At 35.2% G+C, this 16,487-nt stretch overlaps 1 protein-coding gene across 5 annotated transcripts; it reads left to right on the top strand.

The window, feature by feature from the left end:
• Nucleotides 1-3,616: 3,616 nt before the first annotated feature.
• On the top strand, nucleotides 3,617-9,910 carry LOC130960246 (uncharacterized). Of its 5 annotated transcripts, none has more exons than XM_057885602.1 (9): nucleotides 3,617-3,835; nucleotides 4,139-4,525; nucleotides 4,638-4,680; nucleotides 6,875-6,941; nucleotides 7,040-7,161; nucleotides 7,730-7,865; nucleotides 7,976-8,055; nucleotides 8,140-8,338; nucleotides 8,881-9,909. In XM_057885602.1, the coding sequence occupies exons 4-9, from the start codon at nucleotides 6,881-6,883 to the stop codon at nucleotides 8,979-8,981; spliced, it is 699 nt and encodes a 232-aa protein (XP_057741585.1). In that variant the 5' UTR covers nucleotides 3,617-3,835; nucleotides 4,139-4,525; nucleotides 4,638-4,680; nucleotides 6,875-6,880; the 3' UTR covers nucleotides 8,982-9,909. The 5 variants fall into 5 exon arrangements, with proteins under 5 accessions (XP_057741585.1, XP_057741584.1, XP_057741583.1 ...); XM_057885601.1 differs by lacking the exon at nucleotides 3,617-3,835 and adding an exon at nucleotides 5,695-5,760 and having other exon boundaries at nucleotides 4,107-4,525; nucleotides 8,881-9,910; XM_057885600.1 differs by lacking the exon at nucleotides 3,617-3,835 and adding an exon at nucleotides 5,695-5,740 and having other exon boundaries at nucleotides 4,107-4,525.
• Nucleotides 9,911-16,487: the final 6,577 nt, after the last annotated feature.

Consider the following 16,487-nt stretch of genomic DNA (forward strand, 5'->3'; position numbering starts at 1 on the left):
GGAGTATGCGCTAATTGGGAGAATGTCACTAAAAATACCATTTGGCAGGTTGGCAATGGCAAAAAAATCAACTTCTGCAAATATAACTGGGTCCCTGATTTAGGGAGTTTGGATATGCATGTTAATCAGGTAAGCAATATAAGCATTGATTATTTTAGTAACCTTACGGATTTTCTCTTTGTTTCAGGGGATTGGGACGCTGACAAAATCAAAGATTGGCTCCCGGATGATGTAGTCAGCAAGATTGTTGCGATTTTCCCACCGTCCCCTTGGAAAGATAAAGACCAGATTGCGTGGGCTCTCACCTCGGATGGATGCTTCAAATTCAACTCTGCTTACCAAGATATCCAGAATACCACTGTCATCTCCAGCAACATTTTCAGCCTTGTTTGGAGTTGAAAAGGACCTGAACGAGTGCGTTTATTCCTTTGTCTTATTGCTCATGACTCCATTCTTACAAATGAGGAAAGGAAGAGGTGCCATCTTACCAATGACGATCGTTGCCCCCCCCCCCCCATGTAGAAACGATGTTGAATCAACTCTCTATTTCATTCGAGACTGTTTTTTTTGCTAGGAACGTATGGCGAAACCTCCTACTTGCCGATCAGTTCCGACATTTCCTGAACTCTGATATGCTGAACTGGCTGCAAAGCAATATCTCGAAGAGATCAAAGTGGTCAAACCTATTTGGCATTGTAGCATCTCACCTTTGGTTTTGTTGTAATAAGCTTGTTTTTGAAAATATGTTGATTTCTTCTGCTACAGCTCTTATCCAGATTAAGGCTAGGCATGAGGAATATCTACATGTCATGAATGTGCATTGGAGGCAGAAGCACAATAAGCCAGCTGCTAGAACCCTTATCCGCTGGCTCCCTCCTCATGAGAATGAAATTAAGCTTAATGTTGATGGCTTCTTTTTCGCTAACCAGAATAGTGCGGCATGCAGTGGAGTATTTAGAGATCACTTGGAGAAATATATCATTGGTTTCGCTTCCAACTTGGGTAGCTGTTAAATTATGCAGGCGAAAATGTGGGGGATTGTGTGCGGTCTCCAGATTGCCGTGGCCAACAATTTCAAGCGGCTTCTTATTGAAATGGATTCTTCCTCTGTCCTTGAGTTTGTAAGAAATGGTTGTACTGCGCATCATTCTTATACATTAATTCTTACTGATATCAACATTCATGCCTAATGGCTTGATGTTTCCGGATGGTCACATACCCTTAGAGAAGTAAATTATGTTGCGGATACACTTGCTGAAAAGGGACATACCCTCCCCTTTAGCCTCCACATCTTTGATGTTCCTCCTCCTGATATTAGCTTAACTTTGGATTTGGACTATTTTGGCATTTTGTGCCCTAGAGGCTCTTAGCTCTGTTTAGTTGTTTTTGTTTTTCTTCCTTGTTTGGGGTCTTTGACCCCCCTAACTCATAAAAAAAAAACTATTTGGTAATAAAAAACTTACAAAATTAGGATGATCAAGATAATTAATAATGTGCAGTTTTGGACGATTAACTTCTTTTATTGTTGGTCTTCTTGGCATTGTTGATTTTTGTTTTCTCTCCTTGCAGCTGCCTCTTATTGAATTTTGGCTTTGCAGCTTCAATGGAAGAAGAGAAGGGAGGAATGTGGGGTTGGGTTTGCTGGAGAATAAAAGGTGAATGAGTGAGGCTGAAAGGGATGGGTGGGTGGAATATGTTGGTTTTGAAAGTGGGTCCACGAGCTAGGTTTCCTGCATTCGTGACGCGTGGCCGTTGGTACGCAAATCAGACAATCTGATTTGTGTACCCTCGAAGCCTGTAATCGGACCGTCCGATTACTTTTCCTGAAATCGGACCATCCGATTTCTTCATTGCAGTTACCACACCCCAGTGAAACACGTCAAACCCCATTCACCATTTTTTTTAGTTTTGAATCCACATTCATCATTTATTTTAGGAAAAGTATAAGAAATTAAGTGTCTAACTAATCAAAAATTGAATAACTCAATTAATTATAATTATTTTAATTTATTTTATTAAATTATAATTTGAATAATTGACATTAATTGTTAATTTTGCAAAAATAGGATTGGTGTAATAACAAAAGCCATCAACAACGTCAATAACGCTCCCGTTTCTTTACTTTCTTTCTCCACGCGGTGCTTGTTTTTACTCATCAACTGCGCCGACATTCTCCATCCAATCATCCAACCCGTCGCTGCCTCCTTGGTTCTCCGCAACGTGGGCCGCCATTAGCGGTGCTGTTCATAAGCGTGGTGCAAGTGTTGTTCATGACTCGATCACATCACCGTTCCCCCGCAAGGACCATCACGCCGAGCTGTTCTTACACAAAGAAGCTGTTGTCACAGTGCAAAGCTTTCGACAGAGAGCATCATCAATGGCAACTCCTCCACTCGCGATGCGCGGCCTCCGTGGCTTCCTACTCGCAACGCGTCACTGCATGCAACGCCATCTAAGACGTCGTTGTCAGCCACCCTGCGGTTCTTCTTCTTCTCCTCTTTCTATTTGGTTGTGAATGATTCTTTTAACTAGTTTTTTATGTTTCTTTTTCCTAAATTTCGGATGATTCTTTTTATTAGTTTTGGATAATTCTTTTTCCTATATTTTGTATGTTTTTTTCTTAGGATATGGATGATTTTTCTTCCTATGTTTTGTATTTTTTTTTAAGATTTGAATTATATTTTATCTTATGTTTTGGTATTTTTTCTTTTAGAGTTTGGACTTTTTTTAGAAAGAGGAATTTTGATTTGCATAATAAATAGTAGGGGTGTCCGCGGATCGGATATGGCCAAAAATTCGATCCGATCCGCATTAAAATCATCGGATCGGATCGGATCCAATATCCGCAGCTTTTAAGGTTGGATCTGATCCGATCCGCACATTTGCGGATCGGATATCGGATATCGGATATCAGATATATCCGCAAAACACAAAAATATTTTTAAAGGCTTATTTTTATTAAAAAAATATCAATAAAATTCATTTTTTCTATTCTTTTAAATATGTTTATTCTTAAAATAATATTAAACATACTTTTCTTAAATAATAAATTAAAATAATATAACATATATGATAATTATTAATTGAAATAAAACATAAAAAGAATATTTATTTATTTATTTCTTTAATTTTGCGGATACGCGGATATGCGGATACCAACACAAAATCCGCAATCCGATCCGATTAGTGTGCGGATCCGATTCAATCCTTGCGGATCGGATCCATATCCGCAATTTTCGGATCGGATTCGGATAAACACCGCGGATATGCGGATCGAATCCGATCTATGGACACCCCTAATAAATAGTAAATGATGAATTAGAGTAAGAAAAGGTAATTAATAATCATTAATTTTGTATCTTTTAAAAAATAAAATTTAAATAATCACTAATTAATAATAATTAATTAATATAGAGTGAAGTATAAAAACACTTTTTGGGCCACTAAGAGTTAATTACTACCCCAATCTATCCTAATTCCACAATCATCATTTTTTTTTTTGGTGAAATACCCTTACAAACATACACACATCCCTTCCCTTTCTCAATGGGTTCCACAATCATCATTTATAATCTCCTTTCTTCCTTTTTGGGCCTTGGACCTCTCACTGGATCCAAAAAAAAAACCACTAAGGAACTTGTTCCTCCTCTCCCTGTCCCTGTTCGTCTGTTCCTCTGCACCGGAGACGCTACTTCCTCCGCCGTTCGTTGTGCCTCCATCACGGCTGCGCCGCTCTTTGTCCTCTAGCTGGTTTCCATCCGTTTATGGTTGCCGCTGGTTGTTCGCCGCCCTTCACTATCGTCAGTCGTCGCCTTTCGTTGTTGATCCTTCGCAGGTAGGTCTTCCCCCATGCATCTCTATTTTTTTTTTCATTTCCGACAGTAATTCTGTTTTCAGGCCGGTTCGACCGGTTTAACTGTGAACCGGAAGCAATTACGGTCCAGTTTTTCCCCAAAACCGTTTCTCTAAAAACCCGAAAGAGAACCGTCGAACCGGCCGGAAACGGTTGAACCGGACAGAGAACCGACCGGTTTAAAAGAAACGGCGTCGTTTTTGCAGAATTTGCTTACTTTCACTCTTCGTTCTAAAGCTCCTTCGTTTCTTTCTCCCTTTCTCCCTCCGTTTCTTTCATTCACAGAAACTCCGCCAAAAAAACCTAGCACGGTAAGCCTACACCACCGCCGCCGCAAGGAGTGGCAGACTGCCACCGTCCGTCCGTCTATCTAGCTTCCCTCGTGCTCCAAGTCTTCAACCCCCGTTCGCTGTCACCAATCGCAGCTGCTTCCTCGAGCTCGGCGTCCGTCGTCTTTGTCTGCTCAGCCGCGCTTCCGCCGCCGTTGGTTGCCGTTAACGTTCGCGTCTTCGTTCAGCCGTCGTCTTCGTTCGCGTTCTTCGCCGTTCAAGTTTGCTCGGCGTTCACCGTTCGGGTTCGCGTTCGTCTGGAAGCCACGTTGCCCTGCTTCAAACTCTGCGACCAACCCGCGCGCTCCACCTAGCCGTCAAACTGCTCTCTTTTGTCGCCGCCGTGAGTTCCCTAAACCCACCACCAGACAATACACTCACACAACACCAATACTCTGCTTGAAACTCTGCAACTTCTTATTTCTATTACAATAAGTAACTATTTGATTTGGCAGTGGTTTGGATTTTTCTCATAGACTGAATTAAAGTATACAATAGGTATGTTCTCTTCTCTATCACATTGTTACTAAGCTTTGAATTCTCTTATTTCATTTCAAGTTTACCGCACTCAACATGTTTGATGAAATGCTTTAACCATATTTCGGGTTGGTTTTTATCATATCTAGCTTTTAGAAACTTAGTAAGTTGATTGCATGTGAAATTAGAATAATTGGATCTTAGTAATTAGGAAATTTTAGCTGCACAAATAGCATCTTTGTAGAAAACATATTAGCATGATGATTCCACTTGCATTAGTGTTCTTCTGGTAAATTTTAACAGTTAGTGTGAACTTGTTAATTTGCTAATTGTTCTTGTGTTGTTGTTCTGTTGCTCTTCTGTTATTTTTATTTTATTTTTTGTTGTTGTGATTTTCTGTTCTTGAACCTGTTAAGTTGATAATTTGCTAAATTGTTGGGCTGCTGTTGTTTTAATTTGCTAAATTGTTAGGTTTCTGTGATTTAATTTGTTGGATTTTCTATTTAGGTCTTGTTCTTGTTTATTTGCTAAATTGTTGTTGTGTATTTATTGTTGTCTTTGAGATTCTTGCTGGATATTGGTGATCATTGATTTATTATATGCTTCAAGTTTTCATTGTTTACTTCTTCTGAAGGAAAAAAAAAAAATTCTGTTTTCATTGTTTTGTTGATTGTTTGTTTTGTTTCAGAAATTAATTTTTGTGATCAATGCTCAAGCTCTAAATGCTGTTCTGTTGGTTTTGCAGTGTTTGTTTTGTTTCAAAATTCAATTTTTTGTTATCAATGCTCAAACTCTGAATGTTGTTCTTCTGTTTTTGTTTTGTTTCATAAATCAATATTTTGTGATCAATGCTCAAACTCTGAATGTTGTTCTGCTGTTTTTGTTGTTTCAGAAATCAATTTTTTGTGATTAATGCTCATACTCTGAATGTTGTTCTGTTTTGTTTTAAGGCTGAGTTTAGAAGAGGTGATTGATTTGAGTGTTGTTTTGTTTTTGTTTTAAAGCTGTGTGTTGTGTTAAATTTTCATTTTGTAGGAAATTCTGAGGTATATAAGAATTAAGAAGGAAGACTATTTTAACGGTATTATTCTGTTGATTCTGGTATGCTACAAGCTTGAACATAGAATTGAAGAGAGAAACCCTTTATTATTTTATCATTGGCCTATTTTTGGCATTGTATATCATTGTAGTTTGTTTATTTCATAGAACTAGTTGTTTATGATCCCCTTTTGAAGTTAAAAAATGCAGTAGAAGAGTGTTTAGAACCAGTTGCTTTATTCATTGAATTTTTATAGAATCAGGTGTTTATTATAAAACGGTTTTTTCGGTTGAACTGGTGAACAAATGAACTAGTGAACCAGTAACTAGAGTGGTTCAATGACCGGTCCGGTTTTCTGAACCTTGGTTTTAAAAAATTTCAATGGGATGAACGTGATCTTTTGTGATTACTGTCAAAACTAATAACTGGTTCCGAAATTGAGATTTGTTGTTGTACTGTTGTTGCTTGTTGCAGATTTTTTTCCCTTTCATGCTAATTATGCTGCTGATTTTGTTCCAATTTTCAACTCCATATTTTTTCAGTCCTCTAAATTTTGTTATTATGCATTGAGATTTTTTTGTTGATGTACTGTATAATAGATGCAAAAAGTTTCATTACCAAAGTGACAATTGGTGTGCTACATCTTCAAGTACTGTTCAAATGTAAAAATTCTGAGTTTAAAATTTCAATTCTTAAACGACAAAGTGTTAGTTTTTCTAAGAGTGTTAAATTTTTTAGGTTAAAATTGTTAATTTTGAGTTAATAATAATTAGGTGCATTTTTGGAAAATTATTTGATACTCATGGGAATATCAGGGTCTACACAACATTGGAATCTTCATTCCCGGACATACTTTGCAAGATTTCTGTGAAAGTTAATCCACCTATCACCAAACTATTCCCATCACTTCTCTTTTCCAAATTTCTTCAAAACACATACACATCCACCTCTCCCATCACTGCTACTACCCCCTTTTTGCCTCTGCCTCTCTCGTATGTATCGTCAACCGTAGGTAATAATATTAAATCTGTCATGAAATGGTAACCAATGAGATGGAGATAGTTCAATGTTAATCATAAATGCTGTTTATTATGTTTGGTTTTTCGGATATGCAAATTACGATTTTAGTTTACAGAGATTTAATTTAATTAATGTTTGACTTTGAAAATTTGACAGTAACAAATGCTGGGACTCTCATATGGAGAAATACTTCTGTTGATTGGAGTCACTGCTGCTGTAATTGGTTGGTTCATGCTGCTGGTCTTATTTTCTCTTTACTGTATGATGATTTTGATCGTAGGAATTTGAAAATTGTTTCTCTGACAAATTGATGTGTAATAGGCCCAAAAGATTTGCCAATCATAGCCAGAACAGCTGGGAGGCTAGCTGGTCGCGCTGTTGGATATGTACAATTGGCTCGCGGCCAATTTGACAGCGTTATGCAGCAAACCCAAGCTCGCCAGGTACTCCTCATGAGGTTACCAAACTCTCGAGTGAAAACTCGTAAACTCTTATGGGCATATACGTTTAGGTCCGATATCAAGTTTACAATTTTACAAGTAAAACTCTGACGCATTTGCTAGTTGAGTTTTATAATTCATGTTTACCTAAACTCTACAAGTTTAGATGTATGGAGTTTGGTCACATTGACTCTCCTTTCTCCAATCTAGAGCTATAACTAGCATTTACTAGATTTGTTAGGTCACATATGTGCTACATTTGGTTTCTCACAATAATCTGGAGAAAGTTAAACCAGTGGAGGAGGTAATTTCAGAACCAGAATAATAATAAAAAAGAGGGAAAATAAAAAGAAAGAAAGAAAGAAAGAAAAATCTGTCCCTTAAGTGTAGATGGGGATTGTGATTTCATGCTTGATATTTACTTTGAATTTCTTAATAATACAAGAGTAGTGCAAAAGTTAGGCACATATTTAAATTGTATTGAAGAATTTGAGTAATCATCCCACAGCTTGGTAATGGCATTCAATGAGCAAAAACTAAATTCTATTGTGTTCACCTGTTTTGTCATTAGGTTCACAAGGAACTGCAGGACACAATGGCACAGCTCGATGCTATTCGTCATGAAATTAGAAGTATATCACTCATAAATCCCGGCCCTATGACCCGCGGGCTTGTGGATAATCCTGACCAGACATCTATTCCAAATGGTATTGTTTTTTTGAATTTTTCTGTTTTGGATCGTAGTTTAGTATTCTAAAATTGTACTGATTTGCTAAAATTCTGCGCAATCTTGTTATCTTCTGTCGTCGATGATTAGGCACCAAAAAAACCGAAGACGTTGGAGAGGATAAGTCCATACCCCCTGCTACCACTAACTCAACACCCACTGTTATCAAGGTTATATTGAACACAAACAGAACTTGAAATAAACTATATGCTGCATCAGGAAAATGTGCTTACATGGTATCTAATATTTTCCAGGATTCACCTTTGTTGGCCTCATCAAATTCATGCAACATGCAAAGTCAAGCATCGACATATGCCCGATTGGCAGAGTCTGCTATCATCAGGAACAGTTTAGCTGCAAGTAGTACTGAACCCCAGAAGATTAAACCTGAACTGCAGCATACTGTCTTGCCAATTTCCGCTGAAAGCGCTGGACTCTTACCAAATCGTAGCGGTAACTTTTAGTTGTTGCTAGATTTTGTTAGTTTGTTTCTATGGTTAGCTAAAATATTTACAGTTTGTGCATAATGTATTGGGGGTTGTCTGATGATTATCTCATCCTATCCATGTTAGATCCCGTACATATATGCGTATGTGTACAGCCACTGGAGTGGATACTTTCAAGAGTATACAATCAGTGGTGAAAATCCACGCTTGACATGGTCAAGTGGATTTTCTAATTGATAAACTCTTAACGGTTTATCTGTAAAGTCGTACATTCGGTTGGAGCCTAAACTGATGAACTTGTAAGAGTTTACAAGTTAACTTGAGAGTTTAATAACTTTGTATGGACCATTTGGGGATGCATTGAATGCCTTTTGTTCATTGTCTCATTGTTTGTTATTTGTCAATGATTTGAGTGGCTAATGATTGCTCTTTATCACAATTAATTTTTTCGTTCATTTTTCTTTAATTATTATTATCATGGTTCACTTTCATGTGTAGTTTTGTTATAGAATGATATCTGAAACAAACTTTTTGGCGTTGTATTGGCAGCTGATGTGAAAGGATCCGACATAGTTCTAGAAGCAATCGTGGAGGCAGAAGTAGCTCACAATGCCAAGGAATTCTTTTCACAACCCCAAAATCAAACATGATTGATATCGTATGGTAATGTTACATTTCACCTTTCTAATATCTTCAACGTTAGTTGTTTGTTCTTTGTAGCATTTGTAATTGATTTACTTGTAAATAAAAAATCGTATGTAATCCAGTAGATTTCATTTACCAACATGAGGTAGATCAGGTTGATCGAGTGACACGCTAGTGTTTCTTTTTTTGGGTTTTGTTTTTCTCCCAGTGGCTTCAATTAAGAATGGAAAAAAGTTGTGTTAGCAGAGATAGTTGGTCTCAAGTAGGATTAGTCGGTTTTCTGACATTTGGTTTGCATTTTTATTTTTAATTTTTTCATAATTTTGTGAAGGAAAAAAAAAGGTTGAAATCAATGGTGTTCATTCTTTGCATTCTTATTGTAGCTGTCCCTTCGATTATTTTTTAATGCACAACCACCAATGGAGTACACAACGAGTAAGATGAACAAGAATATAACATTGATTATAGTTACTAGTTACTACCTTCCAATCTTTCTTAAAGATCTTCTATTAATCCAACCTTAGCATAGAATATTTGGATCATTACTCCAAGCATCACAGTCAGAATTGCTATAAGTTGTATTAGTTGCCTTGATCCAAACATTAGAACCTACATTCATCCGATGACTTACAACATGACTAAAAAATGACAGTCCGGTGTACAAGTATCCTCCATTAACGTAGGATACGAGAAATGACCGCATTCAAAAGGTATAATGTATGCAGTCTAACCTGATAATTATATTGGTAGTTGTTTTCATTGTTTGAATTCGTGACTTTAAGGTCATACGGAGATAACTTAACTGTTGTTCTAGTTCCAGGTTTTTCCTTTAACTTACAACATGACCAAAAACATAAAAATTCAAAATTAGTTAAATAGCAATGTTCAACCTATTCATTTGTTATATATATATAATTAACGGCTACTGTATCATGTAATAAAAAAAAAACCAGTGTATAGTTTTCGGTAAAACATTATTTTTCTTTCTAATATAGTAATGTTTGAAGGTAGTTTAAGTTTGTCTAAACCATTTTATTTTATTTTCCTTAATTTTAACGTTTGTCATACATATTTTGTGCTAATATTTGGTTTGGGAATATCTAGAATCTCATGTTTGACTTTAATTTTATTCTTTGATTCATATTTTAAGTAAAGAAAAAATTTATTTATTTTTTACTAATATTACAAATTAATTTAAAAAAAAAATTGTAGCCGGATATTTTAGTTTCAACCAATTTTAATTATCTAATATATAAAATATTGTATTCGGGTAGATAAATTAGTGGGTTAGTACTTAATATTGTTGGATTTTTATTTATAAATAAAATCAATATTTTATATATGAGTTAATAGTCAAAATCGTCTTTAAAAGATATTCTGATTTCTATTTTCGTCTCTAAAAGATAAATTTAATCAAAAATCGTCTTTGAAAGATTTAAAATTAATCACGTTAGTTTTTTCGTCTATTATGTCACAAACAACGTTAATTTTGTTGAGGTGGCATGTTAATTTTTTTTGTCTTTTTGGTTATGGACTGTTAAACTCAAAAAACAGAAACAGAACCTTAACTACCCAAAACCCGACCTACCTGTACCTGCCCCGAAAATCCCTCTTCAACCCAGAGTAGCTTCGAGCCTCCATTCCCGTCCCGCTGCAACACAACCCCCACAATGGTGGTTTTTCAAGCATTCCTTCATCATCCTCAGTTGGCAAGCCATCACATCTTTGAGTTGTTCCCCAGTGCATTCAATGGCAGGTATTATGCTTGATAACTGGTCGTTTGCTCCAGTCCCCTCTAACTGACTTTCATAAACGGTGAAACTGCAATCAATCCATCACTTTTCTTCAACTTTCCAAGCTTAGGAACATATTCCTTATGAGCAAAATGGGGTGTCCCCACCACAGTGATTGAGGAACCTACTGCTAGCCCGCAAGGTAGAAACATCAAGCCATCTCTCTTCTGCAATTCATCTCCAGTCATTGATATCCAAGGACAGGATTCGGGCTTTCCTTCAATGATAGAGTTCTCTCTGGACTCCACGTCATCAGCTGTGTCTAATTCTCCCCAAGCCTTTAGCCCCAATGTCCATGCCTCATCTGTCATTCTCTCAAGAACATAAAAATTGTTTGTCCTATTCATTTGCCACATGATTCTTCCAGTAATCCTACCATACTTCTGAGGAACACGCTCCACGGATTCACTGCCATGTTCTTTCTCCTTCGGTGAAACTTTGTTGGGTCTCAAGGGAGCATCCTTGTCCATGCTATCCTCTAGCCTCTAGTGAAGTGAATCTCGATAAACAGAACTAACAAAAGGCTTGCTCAACTCTGAACCTTCGGAGCCACCAACAGCAGTGGCACCATCCAATCCATCATAAATCTCATCCCCACTTATCGTTGACACAATCTTCAGAATTTGAGGAAACTTGCACGAAATGAAAACCAAATATAACACCCCCCAACAGCAAACAAAAATTGGGACAACCTAAACCTCCTCGAATTGGAAGGGTTCAGTTTTCTGCCTTTGCATAGTCTTCAAAATCAACAAACCAAAGAAAAAACGATACAATCTACACTACAGCAAGTTATCAACTACAACAATACCCTACACTGCAGATGTTTGATGCGAATAAAACCATAAAGAACTACATTAACGTGAGGAAGCACGCAAATAGTAACAAAGCTGTAATTTTGAAAGCAAACCTCAAGTCCAAAATTTCCGCTAAAAGGGCAACGAATTGGATTGGGGTGGAAAGCGAGCACTACACCATTGAAGCGACAGTGGCAGTAGCTGTGGAGCAGTGGCTCTAAGACGCTTGATAGGTGGCAGAGGTTGGCGTTCAGGCAAGGCGTGGTATCTCTGCAACATCCGGCGACGACGGTGGTGGTTACTGGAGATGCTGCGCAGCGTGAAGCTTGAAGAACCACCATTGCAGGAGTTGTGTTACAGCGGGACGAGAATGGAGGCTCGAAGCTACTCAGATGAGTTGAGGAGGGATTTTCGGGGCGGGTACGGGTGGGTCGGGTTCTGGGTAGTTAGGATTTTGTTTCTGTTTTTTGGGCTTAACAACTCATGACCAAAAAGACAAAAAAAATTAACGTGCCACGCCAACAAAATTAACGTTGCTAGTGACAGAATAGACGGAGGGACTAACGTGATTAATTTTAAATCTTTCGAGGACAATTTTGATTAAATTTATCTTTTGGGGACGAGAATGGAGATCGGGGTATCTTTGAGGGACGATTTTGACTATTAACTCTTTTATATACCATTCAAGGATGATTTTGACTATTAACTCTTTTATATACCATTCAAGGATGATTTTGACTATTAACTCTTTTATATGCCAATATACATATCACTCATTGCCATTATATATTTTGAGGGGTTAATAATCAAATTCGTCCCTAAAAGATCACTCATTCTTTAAATTAGTCCTAAAAAAATTTTTTTAGTCATATTAGTCTTGAAAAGATAAAATAGCAGTCAAATTGATCTTTCCGTTAATTAGAAGATGATGTGTCACGTTAAGTGCCACGTCGCATGATGACGTGGTAGGTTAATGCCACGTGTCACAAGATGATTGGTTGACGTGTCAGGTCAGTGACACCTAAGACGTCATGTGTCACTTAACATGTAAATAAGTTATTTATAATCAAAATAGTCCCTAAAAATCTAGACGTAAGTTATTTTCATCTCTAAAATTTAAAAAATTAATCAAATTAGTCCTTATATAATTTTTTTATTCATAATATTAAATTTTTTTTATAGTACTAATTTTAATATTATTTTTTAGACCTTAATAAATAAAATTCTCTTTACATAAAATAATAAAAAAATTAAATTATTATAAAATTATTTTGTCATTTGTATTTTAAAATATTAAAACTAGTTATATACTAAAAGTTTTAATATTTTAGATTTCACTAAATAAATATAGTAATTATTTTAAATATTTTAATCTTTTAGATTTCACTAAATAAATATAGTAATTATTTTTAAAAGATTATATTAAAATATTAAGATTTAACAAGTGATCCATCAAATCGATTTTTCAATTATTGAGTTCTACCATATAAATTAAATAATAATAAAAATTATAATTTTAAAAAATTAAAAAGATTTAAATTTTAAAATAACTGCTATATTATATAGCGAGATTTAAAATATTAAATTTTTAAATATATAATTAACAATAATTTGGTAAACTTGTTTAAATAAAAAAAATTACTATAAAAAATATATAATTTGAAAATGTAAAATTTTAAAAATACAAATGACAAAATAAGTTTATAATAATTTAATTGTTTTTATTATTTTATGTAGAGAGAATTTTGTTTATTAAGGTCTAAAAAATAATATTAAAATTAATACTATTAAAAACATTTTAAATTTAATATTATGAAGAAAAAATAAAAAAATTATATAAAGACTAATTTGATTAATTTTTAAAATTTTAGAGATGAAAATGACTTATGTCTAGACGTTCAGGGATTATTTTGATTATAAATAACTTTTTTACATGTCAAGTAACATGGCAATCAATCATCTTGTGGCACGTGACATTAACCTACCACGTTATTATGTCACGTGACACGTCATCATCTAACTAACGGAATGACCAATTTGACTTACTTTTTATCTTTCAAGGAGTAATATGACTAAAAAATTTTTTTGAGAACTAATTTAAAAAATGCGTAATCTTTCATAGACGAATTTGAGTATTAACCTATATTTTGAGTATATAGGATAGAAGATAAATAAGCATGAAAATCGGGTACTGTGTACTTAAAATGTGTAACACTTAATATTTTTAAAATTGAAATAGTCTTTAATATTTTTTTAAATCATTCCTAATATTATAACAAAAATGTTATTTGAACACTAAAATTAACTATTATGTATTTGTCAAATTAGGCTTACACTTACTACACATTCAAATTTTGGTTCAAGTTCACCAAAAATTAGTTTTATTAGTAAAAGCGTGAATACATGCTCCAACTATCCCGCTAATGTAAACGTTCATATCTCGCATTCCTCTTTCTCCTCCTCCTCCTTCTTCTTCTTCTCTTTCTTCTTCGCGTTCCTTCTTCTTCTTCATGTTCCTTCTTCTTCACGTTCCTTCTTCTTCTTCATCGCGTGTTTTTTCTTTATCATCGTTCTTTTATTGCTGTTGTTCTTACTGCATTTTTTTTCTATTTCCCCCTTCTTCTTAGTGATTTTGTAGTATTATGTGTTTTTTTTCTTTGTTTGATTTGTTCTATTTTTATTTTTGTTTAGAGAATAAAACAAGAAAAATCATGAGAAGGCAAATCTAGGAGAAGATAAATAAGAAAAGAAGATGATGATGATAATGAAGAAAAAAAAGTGAAGGAATTTTGAGTTATGCAAAATTTATCAGGAAATAATATCAAAATTTTTTAACCTACATAGAAGTTTCTCAATTTTCACACTGAAATTTCTTAACCATAATACAAATTCTTGTTAAGATGGTGAAATAAGAATTAAGAGCAACATATTGATAATTTTTTTGGATTTAAAATTTACATGCATGTGTTTTTGTGGTTGATTGAATCTTATTTGTGTGCATGTTCTGAACTGAGTCTGTTTGTATGTCATCATCATTAAGTAATTTCGGTGTATTCTGGATTTAAATAAGGTGTATTTGGTCTGTTCTTATTTTAAATTGAATTTGTTTGTGTGTCGTAATTATTAAGTAATTTCGGTGCATTATGTATTGAATAAGGTGAACTTAGTCTCATTGACTTGGATTTAGTGTAATTAGTTCATGCAAGATAATTGTAGTACTTCTAGTGTCATTTAAGCCATATTAATGATTTTTTTGGATTTAAAATTTACATGCATGTATTTTTGTAGAAGATTGAATCTAGTTTGTGTGCGTGTTTTGAATTGAGTTTTGTAACACCCTACTACACAGAGCCTTACGCTTAAGTCGTAAAGTAGAGGTGGCGAGGTATTACGACTTCTAAAAAAATAAAATACATACTTATAGTAGTAGAAAGAAGATAATAGACTAGGAGTCTTGAAAAATGGGTAAAACAAAATCGCAAAATGAAAAGCGCCACGCTCCGAAAACGGAACAACTTGCGTGTGAGTCAAACTATAACTATCAAACGTAAGATAATAAAAGTATGAATAGAAAGCCAAAGGTACAAAATAACAAGCTCCTCACTCAGTCCGCGAAGTCAAGGCTGGCCGGAGAATATTTACATATATATATACATATCCAAAACCCAAAATGTACATAAACAAAACCCTGCCTCTCCATAAACCTCTAGGAGGATCAAAAAGAATAAGTTATGTGGAGAGAAAGCTAAGTATGTATATATACATCACTACACACCAAAATAATCCAGTAACCACTTCGCTTTAGGTGTCCAGACGCCTAATGAGATACCTTTCGACCTGCATCTGAAAAACAACAATATAGTATGGAATGAGAACCGGAGGTTCTCAGTATGGGAAAGGTGCCCGCATAGTTAATATAAAAGGTCCCGGGAGAGCCAGAGGCATTCCTAGAACTCCGACACTCAAAATCATTCTTAAGGAAAATAAACTAAACCAAAAGTTAGGTAAGTTATCTAAGGTATTCTAGTTTTGAATCTAACTTTAACTTAATACTTCACTTTCTAACTCCTCCAATCCTCCGAGACATTGGTGGAACAACCCTCTCTCCTCACACCTTCGTCAAGAGGAATTTCTAAGAAAACATACACATACAGTTCAAACAAGGAAAACACAGATAGAGAAGCATTTACAGTAAGTAGAACAAGTAGCAGATAAGCAGAATTAAACAGTTAAGCAAACCAAAACAATGCACACTCAAGCAAACAAACAAATGCATATGATGTATGCCTGTCCTATGGCTGATGAGTCTCATCTGTCGGTTATACAGCCAACCCGACAAGTCCTGGTAGTTAACCATTGGACAGTCCCTCTGTGCGCGCATCCCCAAGCTCAATAATATTCCATGGAGTCAAACTCCAAGCTCAAATATAATATTCCATGGAGTCACACTCCAAGCTCAATAGTATAGTATTCCATGGAGTTAAACTCCAAGCTCAATAATATTCAATATTCATATTTATATGCATGCCCATGGGAGAATCCGGGGAGTTAAAGTGCCCGGTCACATCTTGCGATAGAGGGTCAACAAATAGTCTCAAATACACAAGCCACATAATAATCTCTTTCCCTTTTAAAATAATACCTCAAATCAAAACTCCAATTCTTATAGAAATTTTGGCAATATATCCTCTAAGACTCAAATTTCCGCCACCCTTCAAGGGTCCCAACTATCAAACCAAACACCTCTCAGTCATTCAAATCATTTTCAGTAACAAATTATTTCAAAATCAAACAAATACCAATATTAAATCTTTTTCCAAATCGACCAACTTCAACAGCAAATTATTGACAACAGCTAAACCTCACATTTTATGCCATATACACAATCCATCAATTATTCATTCATTTCATTCCTATCTTA

The sequence above is a fragment of the Arachis stenosperma genome, chromosome 2 (assembly GCF_014773155.1).
Source record: "Arachis stenosperma cultivar V10309 chromosome 2, arast.V10309.gnm1.PFL2, whole genome shotgun sequence".
Taxonomy (NCBI): domain Eukaryota; kingdom Viridiplantae; phylum Streptophyta; class Magnoliopsida; order Fabales; family Fabaceae; genus Arachis; species Arachis stenosperma.

Excerpts from the sequence above, each read along its gene's own strand:
- LOC130960246 (XM_057885602.1), top strand. The coding sequence starts at position 6,881 with ATGCTGGGACTCTCATATGGAGAAATACTTCTGTTGATTGGAGTCACT. Across the intron at positions 7,162-7,729 it reads AGCAAACCCAAGCTCGCCAG|GTTCACAAGGAACTGCAGGA; the intron begins GTACTCCTCATG and ends TTTTGTCATTAG. Across the intron at positions 8,339-8,880 it reads ACTCTTACCAAATCGTAGCG|CTGATGTGAAAGGATCCGAC; the intron begins GTAACTTTTAGT and ends TTGTATTGGCAG.